At 43.7% G+C, this 16,216-nt stretch overlaps 1 protein-coding gene across 3 annotated transcripts in view; it reads right to left on the bottom strand.

The window, feature by feature from the left end:
• TPST1 (tyrosylprotein sulfotransferase 1) overlaps positions 1 to 16,216 on the bottom strand; it is a 185,768-nt gene that overhangs the window by 69,624 nt on the left and 99,928 nt on the right. For all 3 annotated transcript variants that reach the window (XM_077296384.1, XM_077296383.1, XM_077296385.1), the window contains exon 2: positions 13,577 to 14,524. In XM_077296384.1, coding sequence (XP_077152499.1) covers positions 13,577 to 14,427 — 851 coding nt within the window. In that variant the 5' untranslated portion in view covers positions 14,428 to 14,524. The remainder of the gene's footprint in view (positions 1 to 13,576; positions 14,525 to 16,216) is intronic.

Below are 16,216 nucleotides of genomic sequence, written 5' to 3'. Positions count from 1 at the left end.
TGATATTTTCCGTGAATATCTGGATAAATTTATGATTGTGTATTTGGACGATATTTTGATTTTTTCTGAGGACTGGGAGTCTCATGTTCAGCAGGTCAGGAGGGTTTTTCAGGTCTTGCGGGAGAATTCTCTGTGTGTAAAGGGTTCTAAGTGTGTTTTTGGGGTTCAAAAGATTTCCTTTTTGGGGTACATTTTTTCCCCTTCTTCTGTTGAGATGGACCCTGTCAAGGTTCGGGCTATTTGTGACTGGACGCAGCCTACTTCTCTAAAGGGTCTTCAGAAGTTCTTGGGCTTTGCTAATTTTTATCGTCGATTTATAACTGGTTTTTCTGGTGTTGCTAAGCCTCTTACGGATTTGACTAAGAAGGGTGCTGATGTTGCCAATTGGTCCTCTGCCGCTGTGGAGGCCTTTCGGGAACTTAAGCGCCGCTTTTCGTCTGCCCCTGTGTTGCGCCAGCCTGATGTCTCTCTTCCCTTTCAGGTTGAGGTCGATGCTTCCGAGATCGGAGCGGGGGCGGTTTTGTCGCAGAAAAGTTCCGATTGCTCAGTGATGAGACCTTGTGCGTTCTTTTCTCGAAAATTTTCTGCCGCCGAAAGAAATTATGATGTCGGTAATCGGGAGCTTTTGGCCATGAAGTGGGCATTTGAGGAGTGGCGTCATTGGCTTGAGGGTGCTAGACATCAGGTGGTGGTTTTGACTGATCACAAGAATCTGATTTATCTTGAGTCTGCCAGGCGCCTGAATCCTAGACAGGCGCGCTGGTCGTTGTTTTTCTCTCGGTTTAATTTTGTGGTCTCATATCTACCAGGTTCTAAGAATGTGAAGGCAGATGCCCTTTCTAGGAGTTTTGAGCCTGATTCCCCTGGTGATTCGGAACCTACAGGTATCCTTAAGGATGGGGATATTATCCGCTATTTCCCCAGATCTGCGACGTGCTTTGCAAGAGTTTCAGGCGGATAGACCTGATCGCTGTCCACCTGGTAGACTGTTTGTTCCTGATGATTGGACCAGTAGAGTCATCTCGGAGGTTCATTCTTCTACGCTGGTGGGTCATCCTGGAATTTTTGGTACCAGGGATTTGGTGGCTAGATCCTTCTGGTGGCCATCTCTGTCTCGAGATGTGCGTGTTTTTGTGCAGTCTTGTGATGTGTGTGCTCGGGCCAAGCCTTGTTGTTCTAGGGCTAGCGGGTTGTTGTTGCCCTTGCCTATTCCGAAGAGGCCTTGGACGCACATCTCGATGGACTTTATTTCTGATCTTCCTGTCTCTCAGAGGATGTCTGTTATCTGGGTGGTGTGTGACCGTTTTTCTAAGATGGTTCATTTGGTGCCATTGCCGAAGTTGCCTTCCTCGTCTGAGTTGGTTCCTTTGTTTTTTCAAAATGTGGTTCGCTTGCATGGTATTCCTGAAAATATCATTTCTGATAGGGGTACCCAGTTCGTTTCTAGATTTTGGCGGGCATTCTGTGCCAGGTTGGGCATTGATTTGTCTTTTTCGTCTGCCTTCCATCCTCAGACTAATGGCCAGACGGAGCGAACTAATCAGACTTTGGAGACGTATTTGAGGTGTTTTGTGTCTGCGGATCAGGATGATTGGGTTGCCTTTTTGCCGTTGGCGGAGTTTGCTCTTAATAATCGGGCTAGTTCGGCCACTTTGGTTTCCCCTTTCTTTTGCAATTCGGGGTTTCATCCCCGTTTTTCTTCTGGTCAGGCGGAGTCTTCGGATTGTCCTGGAGTAGATGCTGTGGTGGATCGGTTGTATCGGATTTGGGAACAAGTGGTGGACAATTTGAATTTGTCCCAGGAGAGGACTCAGCGGTTTGCTAACCGCCAGCGTCGGGTTGGTCCTCGCCTTCGTGTTGGGGACTTGGTGTGGTTGTCTTCCCGTTTTGTCCCAATGAGGGTTTCTTCTCCTAAATTTAAGCCTCGGTTCATCGGTCCCTATAGGATTTTGGAGATTATTAACCCTGTTTCCTTTCGTTTGGACCTCCCGGCATCTTTCGCTATCCATAATGTGTTCCATCGGTCGTTGTTGCGGAGATACGAGGTGCCGGTGGTTCCTTCTGCTGAGCCTCCTGCTCCTGTGCTGGTTGAGGGTGAATTGGAGTACGTTATAGAGAAGATCTTGGACTCCCGTATTTCCAGGCGGAGACTCCAGTATCTGGTTAAATGGAAGGGCTATGGTCAGGAAGATAATTCTTGGGTAACTGCCTCTGATGTTCATGCCTCGGATTTGGTTCGTGCCTTTCATAGGGCTCATCCAGGTCGCCCTGGCGGTTCTTGTGAGGGTTCGGTGCCCCCTCCTTAAGGGGGGGGTACTGTTGTGATCCGCTTTTTGGGCTCCCCTAGTGGTGGCTGGTGGTACTGGAGACTTGTGTGTTCTTTTCTGCCTCAGCTCACCTGCTTCCATCAGTTTTGGGAGTTCCCTATTTAGCCTTGCTCTCCAGTCACTTCCTTGCCGGTCATCATTGTAACCTGAGTCTTTCAGTTGCATGTTCCTGCTACCAGTCTGCTGATCAGCTAAGTGGACTCTTGTCCTTTTTGTTTTGTATTTTTTGTCCAGTTTACAGTTTGTCATTTCCTGTTACTGGAAGCTCTTGTGGACTGAAATTGCCACTCCTGTGTCATGAGTTGACACAGGAGTCTTAAAGTAATTTCAGGATGGGTTTTTGAAAGGGTTTTTCAGCTGACCGTGAAGTCCTCTTTTGTATCCTTCCTCTATCTAGTAAGTGGACCTCGCTTTGCTAAATCTACCTTCATACTGTGTATGTCTTTTCCTCTGAACTCACCGTTAATATATGTGGGGGCTACTATCATCTTTGGGGAATTTCACTAGAGGTAAGCCAGGTCTGTTCCTTCCTCTTCCAGGTGTAGTTAGTTCTCCGGCTGGCGCATGGCATCTAGGCAGCCGTAGGAATGCTTCCTGGCTACTGTTAGTTGTGTGGTAGATTTAGGTCACGGTCAGCTTGAGTTTCCATCACCCGAGGGCTAGTCTGTTATTTTGTGTTTCTGATGTTCCCATGCCATTGGGGAATCAGGACAGCCTTTACCGAAACATATGAACTCAGACAGGAAGGGAAAATGCAGGTTCCCAATCAAATAAATTGGTAGCCATGTAGTACATAATCTGGCCAACTACGCTCTTACTTTACAAGAACTCTAGCATAAAAAGAAGGATCCCCATGGGGGGGGGGGGGCACCCCTCTATGAGGCCATAGGTTCTAATAGGGTACATGGATAGAAGTGGTCTTGTGTTGGCTCACTCGGCCTCTTAAAAAGAGGTAGACACAGGAACCGTTTCTATTTGAAGCCCACCTGGTTTATTGCAATCCTCACAAACCACATCACCAGAAAACGTAAATACAGCCTTTGTCCAGCAGAAGGTAAAATATAGACTATCAAGTCCATACAAACCTGGCTTAGCTTCCATGTAGGTATTAAAGGCACTCCATCCAGAAGACCTGCCGTCTCCTTCCGTCCAGCTTTCCTTAACACAAAAACACATCCCCAGAGCTTGCCCCTCCAGACCCATCCACACCCAAATCCTCTACAAAGCTGGCCATTTATCCTCAGGACTCCCAGCTGTTCAATCATTCTAGAACTAAACACAGCTGATTAACCCCTCTAGTACATTGCCAGTGACTGTCACAAGGGGTTGTCCAGACTTGGAACAAAAGTCTGCATTCACTTTATATGCGCAGTTCACTTGATGTCACAATTCCCACAGTCAATCTGCCACATGTATGAGATTTGCATACTTGTGGTCACATGACCACTAGTCTCATCCGGCTTCTCTCAATAAAGAGAATTAAAAAAAAGAGCATAAGTCTAGTCGGCACATGACCGCAAGTTTGCAAATCACATACTTGTGTTCATGTGACTGCCCAATCACATAGAATGACTACAGACTTCTGTCCCAATCCCAAACAATGCATATAAAAGGGTTTCTCTCATACCAGAAGCATTCATTTACACTGACACTATCTCTGCATTGGGGCTGAGCTGTCAGTCGGGGGAGCGGTTACAGCGGCCGCTCTGTATTCTCAGAGAAGTGACTGAACCTGCGGCGCCCCCGACCCCATGACTGAAGGCAAATGCTGCCAGGTAGAATAAAGTTAATTTTCTCCCCCCTGCATTTGACTGCGTGCAGGTGCTGGACAGCATAATAGCGCTATTAACCTGTAGAGTAACCGCATATCAGCAGGTTAATAGCGTTATTTCTGGTGACAGGTTCTCTTTAAGCAACGTAGTTCTGCTATGCAGCCAGCACTGAGAATGCCTGATCGGCAGGGGGGGTGGATGTTGAACCCCCACCAATCTGATATTGTACACCAATTATAAGGATAGGCCATCAATATAAACTATTGGACACCTTTTTTTAAAGGGAACCTGTCAGTAGGATTGTGCACAGTAACCTACAGACAGTGTCAGGTTGGCGCCGTTAGACTGAGTAAAATGATACATTGGTTGATGAAATCCGTCTTGTGGTTTTTGTTTGATCTTTATTTTCAGTTTTGAGTTAATGATAAGCTCGTGCTCCGGGGCGGCCGGTGGGGGGTCTACATGTGGTGCTCTGATTAGGTATTCATCAGTATGGCTTCTGACAGGTCACTGATCCCTCACTGATCTGCCATAATGAATTATATATTGAAAACAAAAAATCACCTTCAGCTGGCAGGTGTCTGCGGCGCCATCTTGCTAGAGAAAATCTCCGATAGATGTTACTGTGCAGGCGCCATCTTAGTGGAGACAATTTTTTTTCATCAACCAAGGTATCACTGTAATCAGTATAACGGTGCAGACCTGATATTGTCTGTAGGTTACTGTGCACAATCCTGCTGACAGGTTCCCTTTAAGTAAAGTGACCACATTACACAATCTGACATATGATATTTTAGGACTCCCGGTCTGTTTCCTTCATGCATTCATTGGTGTTTGGCAGTCTCTTTTCAACAATCTCCACTGTATGACAGCAAAATTCTGAAGAAAGCCCCCATACAGAAGAATAAGACATTTAGTTTCATTAGTTGAATGCTGGGATTTTCATCTGTGTATATTACGGTTTTTGCAAGAAATATTTTAGTCTACTGTGAAGCCTCTGACATTTTAGCCATGTTTTAAAGGTTACACTGACATTCTTAGCTGCTTGGTTCTGTACGAGATGTGACGTAATACTCCATGGGCTGCATATAGAAAAAGTGGCTTGAATGCCTATGTGTCTGATGAATGCCAGGCTCTTTCCCAATACTAATCTGGGAGATAATCTCCTGACGGCTTAGTATTCAGGTCTTATTTCAGATCTGACTCACAGGCCTTGGTGAATTTTTATTTACCACTTAGAGCTTAGATTTGTAGAATGAAAATATTAGCAAATGAAATATTGTAAAAGAAAGCACGCAAAACACAATGAAAGGGAAGAACGCCAAAATAAAGGGTATAAAAATGGAAATGGTATGGACAACCGTGAACTACAGATAGGTCCAGGAATATTTGGACGGTGACCGAATCTTCGTGATTTGCGCTCTGCATGCAGCTATTTTTTTTTTTTTTTTAATTTAAAATTATACTGATAAAATTAAGTGTAGACTTCCAGGGTCAATTAATGTGATTGCACAAAAATATCTTTTGAAACGTTTAGGAATTACAACCATTTTTGTGCAATACCTCCTCATTTCAGGGGCTTAAAAGTAATTGGTCAAATTATAATTTCTCAAATAAAATGTTCATTTTTAATACTTTGTAGAGAATCCGTTGCAGGCAATAACTGCCTGAAATCTGGAAGCCATGGAAGTCACCAAACACTGGAGTTCCTCCTTTGTGTTTATTTGCCAGGCCTTGACTTTACTTGTTGCTTATTTGTCGGCCTTTCTGCCTGAATTTTCATCTCAAGTATGTGAAACGCATGCTCAATGGGGTTGAGATCCAGTGACTGACTCGGCCATTGTAGAATATTCCACTTCTTTGACTTAAAAGCTCCTGGGTTGATTTTGCAGCATGTTTTGGGTCATTGTCCATCCGTACTGTGAAGTGTAATTCAATCAACCTTTTCGCATTTGGTTGAATCTGAGCAGAAAGTATCACCCTGTACATCTCAGAATTCATCTGACTGCTTCGGTCTTCAGTCACATCATTAATAAACACTAGTGGCCCAGTGCCATTGGAAGCCATGCATGCCCATACCATCACACAGCCTTCACAATGTTTTACAGAGGATGTGGTGCACTTTAGATCATGAGCTGTTCCAAACTATCTCCATACTTTCTTCTTCCCATCATCCTGGTACAGACTGATCTTCGTTTCATCTGTCCAAAGAATGCTTTTGCAGAATTGGACTGGGTTCCATAGATTTTTGGGGGGCAAAGTCTAATCTGGCCTATTTTTAAGGCTGATTAATGGTTGGCATCTTGCGGTGAACGCCCTGCATTTGCTCTCATGAAGTCTTCTCTTTATGGTAGACTTAGATACTGAAACACTTACTTGCTGGAGAATGTGAGAATGTTCTCTTGGGTGGATGTTGTGAAGGGTTTATTCCTCACCACGGAAAGGATTTTGTGATCATCTACCCCTGTTGTCTTCCGTTGATGTCCAGGCCTTTTTGAGTCCCCAAGCTCACCAGTGCGCTGTTCTTCTGGGGGGGGGGGGGTTGCGGAAATGTATCAAACTGTTGATTTTGTCACTTCTAACATTTTTTCAGATTAATGATAGTCTGTTTCACTTCCATTGAGAGCTCCTTTGACCACATGTTTTTGATTCACAGCAACAGCTTCCAAATGCAAATTCCACACCTGGAATCAGCTCCAAACCTTTGAAATTCTTAACTGATTATGGATTAAAGAGGGAAAAGCCCATGCAGCTCATCAAAGAGAATTTGAGACAATTGTCCAATTACTTTTGGTCCCTTGAAAAAGAGGAGGCTACATATTAAAGAGCTGTAATTTCTAAATCCTCACTCCAATGTGAAGACTCTAAAATTACTCATATTAAAGCTTAGAGTCTGCACTTTAACCCTGCTGTGGAACCATGGGGTCATATAGACCCCAGCGCTGAATAAATTGAAATATTTCTAAAACTGGTCAATCTCAGACATTGACCTTCTATGTATTTTCAAGTAACATATTTCTGCTTATGTTGATATTTTGAATTTGTTTTTCAATTTTGTTTCAAAGTTACTTTCAACTTTCTGTATTTGGGACTCTCCTGACCCCATAGTACCTTTAGACTGTGTGCACACATTGCAGATTTTTCATGTTTTTTTCGTGTTTTTTCGCTATAAAAACGTGAAAAAAATGCATACATTATGCATCCCATCATCATGCATTCTGCAATTTTTGTACACACGATGCGTTTTTTTCCGCGAAAAAAACGCATTGCGGTAAAAAACGCAGCATGTTCATTAATTTTTTGCGGATTTCCCACTATATTATTGCATTGGGAACCTCTGGAAAAATCCGCAAAAAAAACACGGTAAAAACGCAAGAAAAACACTCAAAAAACGCATGCAGATTTCTTGCAGAAAATGTCTGGTTTTGCTCAGGAAATTTCTGAAAGAAATCCTGAACGTGTGCACATAGCCTGATAGTCTGACATTTTTTTCTTAAATATTTTCTGTTTATTCACAGGTTTTGTGATATAATTTTAAACAAACAATGGCTAGTCACTTTCAAGTGACACCAGCAGTGTTACAGGACAGGGCAAATGGCGCTATGTTTGTCCTCGATCGAAGGACAAAAAGACGAGATTTGTTTGCAATGACTGCAAGAAGTTCATTTGTGAAGAACATGGCACTATGACGTGCAGTGAATGCTACATTTATTGCCAGATCATTCGTTGTCATTATGTTTTTACTAAAATCCACACAGTTGCATTTATTGTGCATTTTTTTAATTAAATTTGAATTCATTTTAATGAAATATGATGATTTTGAGCCTGGGGTCATATAGACCCCATGGTACCAAAGCAGTGATTTGTTTCATGGTTCCACAGCAGGGTTAAGCCCATTCTGATTATATAACTGTACCTTGAATATGCTTTGGTAAACTGCTAAAATGCCAACATGAATGTCATTGTCCAAATATTTCTGGACCTAACTGTATGTCAGACTAAGATCACAACTGTATCAAAGGCCCCACCATGGCTTTCATCATAGTTGATGGGAAAAATAGTGTATCAAAACAACAAACACCATATCTACTATATAATTGTGTAAGGGTCACTTCCGTCTGTCTGTCCTTCTGTCTGTCACAGATATTCATTGGTCGCGGCCTCTGTCTGTCATGGAATCCAAGTCGCTGATTGGTCGTGGCAAAACGCCCACGACCAATCAGCGACGTGCACAGTCCGGAAGAAAATGGCCGCTCCTTACTCCCCGCACTCACTGCCTGGCGCCCGCATACACCCCTCCGGTCACCGCTCACACAGGGTTAATGCCGGCGGTAACGGACCGCGTTATGCCGTGGGTAACACACTCCGTTACCGCTGCTATTAACCCTGTGTGACCAAGTTTTTTACTATTGACGCAGCCTATGCAGCATCAATAGTAAAAACATCTAATGTTAAAAATAATAATTAAAAAAAAAAAAGATTATATACTCACCTACGCCGCCTTTCCCGCTCCTCGCGATGCAAGCGGCACGTTCCGGTGCCAAGGATGGTCTGGCAGAAGGACCTGCCATGATGTCACGGTCATGTGACCACGACATCATCACAAGTCCTGCGCACCTCCGCGGAAAGGACCTGCCGTGACGTCACGGTCATGTGACCGCTGCACGGTCATGTGACCGCGACGTCATCACAGGTCCTGCGCGACAAGGACCTGCCGTGACGTCACGGTCACTTGACCGCGACGTCATCACACCCTGGGACCGGAAGCTGCCGCCTTGCCCCCCACACAGGTGACAGAGCTACAACGCGCCTGCGGAGGGTGAGTATATGTTTATTTTTTTATTTTTTTAACCTGTGTCATACGTGGCTGGGCAATATACTACATGGGCTGTGCAATATACTACGTGGCTGGGCAATATACTAAGTCACTGGGCAATATACTACGTGGCTGGGCAATATACTTCGTAACTGGGCAATATACTATGTGGCTGGGCAATATACTATGTGGCTGGGCAATATACTACGTGGGCTGTGCAATATACTACGTGGACATACATATTCTAGAATACCCGATGCGTTAGAATCGGGCCACCATCTAGTATACATTATAAGTCACTAGGGTACAGCAGGCGCCATTGGTAAGCAACTATTCTGGCACAAAGTTGTGGTTTCTGCTTTTAACACAAACCATGATACACATCTACACAGAACCTTGTAAATCTTTGATGAAATGTTTCAGCTGTGAAAAGCTTTATATACTTTCAAGAACAAGAACTTGTACTTCAGGAAACCAAAGCATTGATGATTCAGTGAAACCACTAAAGATGGACAAATAGAACCATAGGAAAAGAAGAGAAGGCACTCCTAAGACCAATATACAAAAACTATAAACTTAGTGAGTAAGCAGATGAAAGCTCACCTTACTTGGTTGTGCTAATATAGGCACAACTCTGTCCAGCGCCTTATGTGCTGCCAGATGTCCATATCCGGGGGGCTGAAGGCTGCTGTGGCACTGCCCAGGAAGAGTATGAATGCACAAATATTCCCAAAAGGGAGCTGAAGGACATGGAAAAAGGCACACTTGATCATGGATGAATCTCGCTCACATCCGATGAGGGAAAGAGGATTCTTAGGGTATGTTCCCATGTTCAGGATTTGCTGCAGTTTTGACGCTGAGTATTTATGTAGTGTCCAAACCGCAGCGGCCACATGTTACAGCATAGTGGATTTGATTTTTAGAAATCACATATCCACTACGTGTGTATGTGCACTGGTGGATCACCCGTGGACACGGACATGCGGCACGTTTTTTAGATCTGCAGCATGTTAATTTCTCTTGCGGAGAGACTCCACAATGGAATGTATTGGATGCAGTAAATCTGCACAGATCAGTGAACACATGTGGACGCAGCGAAAATGTTGCTACTACTGATCGCGGGCACATAGCTTTCATTATTGAAACATCAGTCTAAAACATGACTTGTTTTCGATCAATCAACTCTTAAACATCCCTGATCTAGTGCACCTTGTTGGATGTTCTTCAGCTACCTTTGGGAAAATTGATGACTTCAGAAAATCTGACACATATTTAGGAAAATGTCCCAAAACTTATTATGAGAGTTGACTTTGGGCTTCATCGAAACACTTCTTTTGCCTATAGCAACAAAAGTGCCATACAAAAAAATAAATCACTCCAAGTGGAAGGAAGGGTGCAGGTACTTGAGTACATTACATAAAAATTTAGCAAATTTTAAAATAGGCTCATTTGATCAATTAGTTAGCCACACTTGCATAAAAATTAGTTATGAGCGAGTGTACTCGTTGCTCGGGTTTTCCTGAGCACACTCGGGTGTCCTCCGAGTATTTTTTAGTGCTCGGAGATTTAGTTTTCATCCCGGCAGCTGAATGATTTACAGCTACTAGCCAGGCTGAGTACATGTGCGGGTTTGCCTGGTTGCTAGGGAATCCCCACATGTAATCAAGCAGGCTAGTAGCTGTAAATCATTCAGCTGCCGCAATGAAAACGAAATCTCCAAGCAGTCATAAACCCAAAAAACGAGTACACTCGCTCATCCCTAATAAAAATCAGAACACGGACTCAATAACTTTAAAAAAAAGAGCAAATCCTTTGATGAATGTGTTTCAAATCAAAAAAAGTCAGTAATTGAGAGGAATTCACGCTAGAAAATTGGTGAAAATACAATGATGAATTAGGCTCGCAGAACTAAAAGCACAAAGAACTGGATCATTTGCATTTTTTACAAACTTTTTATTTTTTTGTCTTGTGGTATTTGCTGTTATTTATTGCGCCAAATTCATCAAATAAGTGCACAAAGTTCATTATTATGGAACAAAGTCAATTTTTTTTTTCTGTCATCATTAAAGGTGGTATCTGATTGGTGGGAGAAGCGTTCTTCTGAAAAGGTGGCCTTCTGGGGAGATCTCACTATATGCATGTTGCCCATAGCAATTAGACAGATTTCTTGCATTTTCAAAAACTAGAAACTGATGAATTGTTAGGGGCAACAACAACATTTTATTTGATCCCTTTTTGGCATGATTTCTACTGAATGTGTTCACTAGGCAAAAAAATACAGTTAGCAGCACAAATTAAAGGGAACCTGTCAACAGAAAAAATGCAATTAACATGCAAATACGGGGTTAATCTGCAGGTTAATAGCGTTACTAACCTGCTGGTTGCCTGTACTTAGCTGAACGCTGGGGGAGAAAATTAACTTTATTCTCCCAGGCAGCGTGCCGGTTTCAGTCGCCGCTCCCGTGACTAAATCTGGAACACTGCCAGGGAAAATAAAACTCATTTTATCCCGGCAGCAACTGGTTTACATGTGGGCGCCGGGCAGGTTAATAACATTATTAATGTGCAGATTAACCCCATATGTGCAGGTTATTAGTGCTTTTTCTGGTGACAGGTTCATTTAAGAAAAAATAATGCAGTCTTTCTCCTTATCATACCATCTGCTTCCTAATTTCGGGGGAAAATGTTGTTTAGATTTTATAACATTGACTTTGGAGTTTAAATCCTTCCACTCCGCAAAATACTGTGTGGGATAACCATAAATAAGTCCATATCACACTCCTGTGACACCCCTTTGGAAAAACTTAAAGGGTTATTCCCATCTCCAAGATCCTATCCCAACATGTAGCAGATGTAATAATAATAATAATAGTAGCAAATACCTCCAATTAGAAATGTAGTATAGTTTTCCTTATTCACTATGTCGCTTTCCTCATGTGCAGGCATTGCAGGACCTTAGGTATCCATGGTTGCAACCACTAGCAACCAGCTAACTGTAACTATAAGTAGTCGCAACCACGGATACCTAAGGTCCTGCAATGCCTGCACATGAGGAAAGAGACATAGCGAATCAGGAAAACTATACTACATATATAGGTATTTCTATTATTATTACCTAATACATATTGCCATAGGACTGGAGATGCGAATACCCCTTTAATGTAAAAAGTGTTTTCACAAAAACAATAAGTGTTAAGATAACATCATACTGGACTAATAACAGGATATTTTGTTGGGTCTGTGTACTGCATTTATACTGAGCTGGCACTAATGCTCTGCTCAGCCTACTCTAGTTGTCCCAGTTTTGGTGCGTTTCATACCACTGACTTTAATAGACAAAAAAATAAGACACAAATAATAGAACAATAAACAAATAAAACAGAAAAATGAGGTTTAACTTTTTTCATAAAATAACCTTAAAAGTGATTTAGTGATTTTCCAAGAATAAACTTTTCCTTCTTCATCAACAGATCCTCTTCAGCAGTCACGTGCTTTGTAATCGCGAGGTCATTGCTGCAACCTGTCAATAATGCAGCGGCAGAGAGGCAGCACTGGACCTGATGAGGGTGAATTATACCTTCACTAAAGGGAATGTCCACTACTTGGACAATCCAATCCTAATCCTAGGTTTCCCACTTGCGGCAGCTTTCTCACTTTCTCCGAATGTATGTGATTCGTCCGAAGGTAGGGAGAGTCAAACCATCGCTAATTGGCCACAAGGATTGCGTTAATTGACATTGATCCCCCGGAGAGGCAGTGCTGACACTGCTGGAATGGCGCTGGCACCGGAGAAGAGTATAGACGTTATTATTTTGACACATGGGGGAAAAATAGGTATTAAAAAAGAGTAGTTTGAGTAGTGGACAACCCCTTTAAATATTTTAACCTAGTGGAAACATATTGAGAGGGGAAACATCTATAATGGATTATATAGTATAATTATTTTTCAAGGAGTGGTCTATGGCATCTTAGCTAGTGTGACGGCCGTAACTCACATGCCTCCCAAGAGCCACCCAACTCACCATGGTCACTGTGCGTCTCCTCCTATCAGGCCGCCTTTTCGAGTAGCCTATTTCAGCACTCCTCTGCACCAGAATGCAGCTTCCATTTGGTCTTAGGGGCGTGATCAGTCTCTGCAGGAATTTAACCCTGCTGTGTCCTGCAGAGATTAGGCTACCTGGCCTATCCCTCCTTCCACCACTCTTTGCCCTAATGGTACCTAGTTAATTCGACTCCTAGTGTCTGTCTCACCTTCCTGTACCAAGTATTCGCTACTCTGGCCTTCTTGTCAACTGATGAAGTCTCGGGGACGGTCCTGGAGTGGTACCTGGTGTCTCCTGGCAGCCCAGCCTATCCTCACCATCTGAGGCCCTACTGAAAACCAGGTAGATACAGTTGCGTCCCTCCATGGTAAGCCTGGCCCGTGGCGTAGTGAGTCCACACACACCAGCGTTACAGCTAGCTAGAAAAGCTACTGAATGGACGATTATTACCTACAGCAACTGACTGCAAAAGGGTCTGCATTTAGAAATAGCACAAAATCAATGAAGTACAAGAATTTTTCCAAGAATTTTAGCACTACTAAAGATGTACTAGGTATACATAGGATTAATGGATATTAATCAGAGTTATGGCTAAGGTCTAGAAAGATTAATACTTACTTGGAAAGGGATACCCCTCCGGCTTTGCCAATCATCTCTTCATGGTGTAGCACAGCATCATTCCAAGGTATCGTGAGGAATTTCAGTAATGTTTTCATCCACCTTTCTGGATGTAATACTAGCTGTTCATAATGCACCATCATACACTTGTCGTAGCCCACCTCAATGCACTGATTGTACATGGTCTCTATAGCACGGTTCCACTTGGTTAAGCAATCTCTATAGCTATTCAAATCAAAGCCAGCAATAGTCACTTTCCTAGAAATCATCGAGTGCACAGAAGCACGTCCATCTCTTACCATCAAGACAAATTTGGCATTGGGAAATATTTTGGCTAAATAAGATAGTGACTTTAAAGCAAATGGGTCTTTGTTACACAAGTACGGTGCAGGTTCTCCATGTTTAACTATTATTTCCAGTAAAAAAGCCTGCATGGCTGCATCTAGTACTTCATCTGTAACACCAGCCTCATCCAGGCGGATTTTCTCCTTGCTAGATCGTGCCCACATCTGTTTGACAGCTAAAATTCGAGGAATAACTCTGGTCTCTTCTCCACATCGAATCTCAGGATGGGCATCGAGCATGGCACGCATTAGTGTGGTTCCACTGCGAGGGACTCCTCCAATAAATATTAATGGCATGTCCTTGTTATAGGCAAAGCTAGAGTTTGCTCTTCGCTCAGTTCTTAGTGTTGCTATTGGGCTTTCCATTTTCACAGGCTGACTGCGCTCCTCTATTCGGTGGTGGCACTCCATTGCGTGTTGACCCAAGTAGAACACAGTCACTGAGCTTATTACAAGGCAGGCCAGCAGCAAGTTTTGCTTTAGTTTTCCAATCATTTTGACAACCATGCCTCCTCGATTGAGACAGATGGACTCGTTGCTGATGTATTTACAGTGTCATGCCAGAGAGATCATACTCCAAGAAGGTGAGCGCCATCTGCTTTATCTGCCAAACAAAAGTAAAACTCACATCAGTTACTAAAGACAAAACAGACAGAATATCTGGCGACATGACAATCCATGGGCTGCCGCCAAACGTCAATTAAAGAATGCAATACAAATAAAACTACCATTTGGGAATAGAGTCCACAACACAGACTCAAGCAATTGCAATAAAACTAAATCCAATCCGTGAGACATATTCTTTATCAGTAATGAAATATGCAGGAAAGGAAACGGCGCATTGTTATTGACTTAGTAATACTTGATTTTAGCAGCCTAGTAAATGGCACAGAAGCGTAAAACACTGAAATATAGAACCTATAGTCACTATTATTCATGTAACACACGTCAATGATACATATCATAATAGCCTCATTGGGGGCTTGACATTGAGTTTTTCTCCACTATTACTTGGTTAAATAAGTGTCACGGTGGTAACTCGCATGCGTTCCCGCCGCCATGCTAATCACTGCGTTTGCCGCTCTGCTTATCCTCATGTCTGACTGCAGCGCCGAGTCCATGCAGCACTTCCAACTCTGCTACGTATCCCTGATGTCTCCACATGGCTATAGGGAGCAGTGGCCAGATTCTGCAGGAATTAAACCCTGCTGTGTCCTGCAGGCATTGATTTCCCCAGCCAATCACCAACCAGAAGGAGCTATATCAGGCAGCTCTTCCCTCCACACCCTTGCCTGAGCTTAGGTTCCAGTCTGCGGTTAGCATCTGGTTCCCAGTCAAGGTGTTTAGTAGTATATCCATCTAAATAATGCCCCGGCTTGTCTTCTCATCCAGTATGTTCTCTCCGCTCCTGATCTCGGCTACGTATCCTGAACCTGTGTGGCCTTCCCGGACCCTGGACCATCCAACTATGCTTCTGTGTCGCCCTACCTGTACCTTGTATACCTGCTCTGACCCATGGGTCAGATGCTGCAGATCCAAACACTAACCTGGAGTGGTACCTGGTGGCTATCCTGCGGCCCAAGCCTTACCTCACCATCAGACGTGCTAGTCAAGACCAAGTAGCCACTTAAGGTACCTTCACACTAAACGACGCTGCAGCGATATCGACAACGATGCCGATCACTGCAGCGTCGCTGTTTGGTCGCTGGAGAGCTGTCACACAGACAGCTCTCCAGCGACCAACGATGCCGAGGTCCCCGGGTAACCAGGGTAAACATCGGGTTACTAAGTGCAGGGCCGCGCTTAGTAACCCGATGTTTACCCTGGTTACCATTGTAAATGTAAAAAAAAAAAAAACAGTACATACTCACCTTCTGCTGTCTGTCACACGTCCCTCACCGTCTGCTTCCCGCACTGACTGAGTGCCGGCCCTAAGGCACAGCACAGCGGTGACGTCACCGCTGTGCTCTGCTTTCACTTTACGGCCAGCGCTCACGGTCAGTGTGGGAAGCAGACGGCGAGGGACGTGTGACAGACAGCAGAAGGTGAGTATGTACTGTTTGTTTTTGTAAAACATCGCTGGCATCGTTGCTTTGGCTGTCAAACACGACGATACACACCGATCTGATGACCAAATAAAGTTCTGAACTTTCAGCAACGACCAGCGATATCACAGCAGGATCCAGATCGCTGCTGCGTGTCAAACACAACGATATCGCTATCCAGGACGCTGCAACGTCACGGATCGCTATCGTTATCGCTGCAAAGTCGTTTAGTGTGAAGGTACCTTTAGTCA

Source organism: Ranitomeya variabilis, chromosome 3 (genome assembly GCF_051348905.1).
Source record: "Ranitomeya variabilis isolate aRanVar5 chromosome 3, aRanVar5.hap1, whole genome shotgun sequence".
Classification (NCBI taxonomy): Eukaryota; Metazoa; Chordata; class Amphibia; order Anura; family Dendrobatidae; genus Ranitomeya; species Ranitomeya variabilis.
Note: the sequence above shows the minus strand (reverse complement) of the source record. Positions and strands in the feature narration are given on the sequence as shown.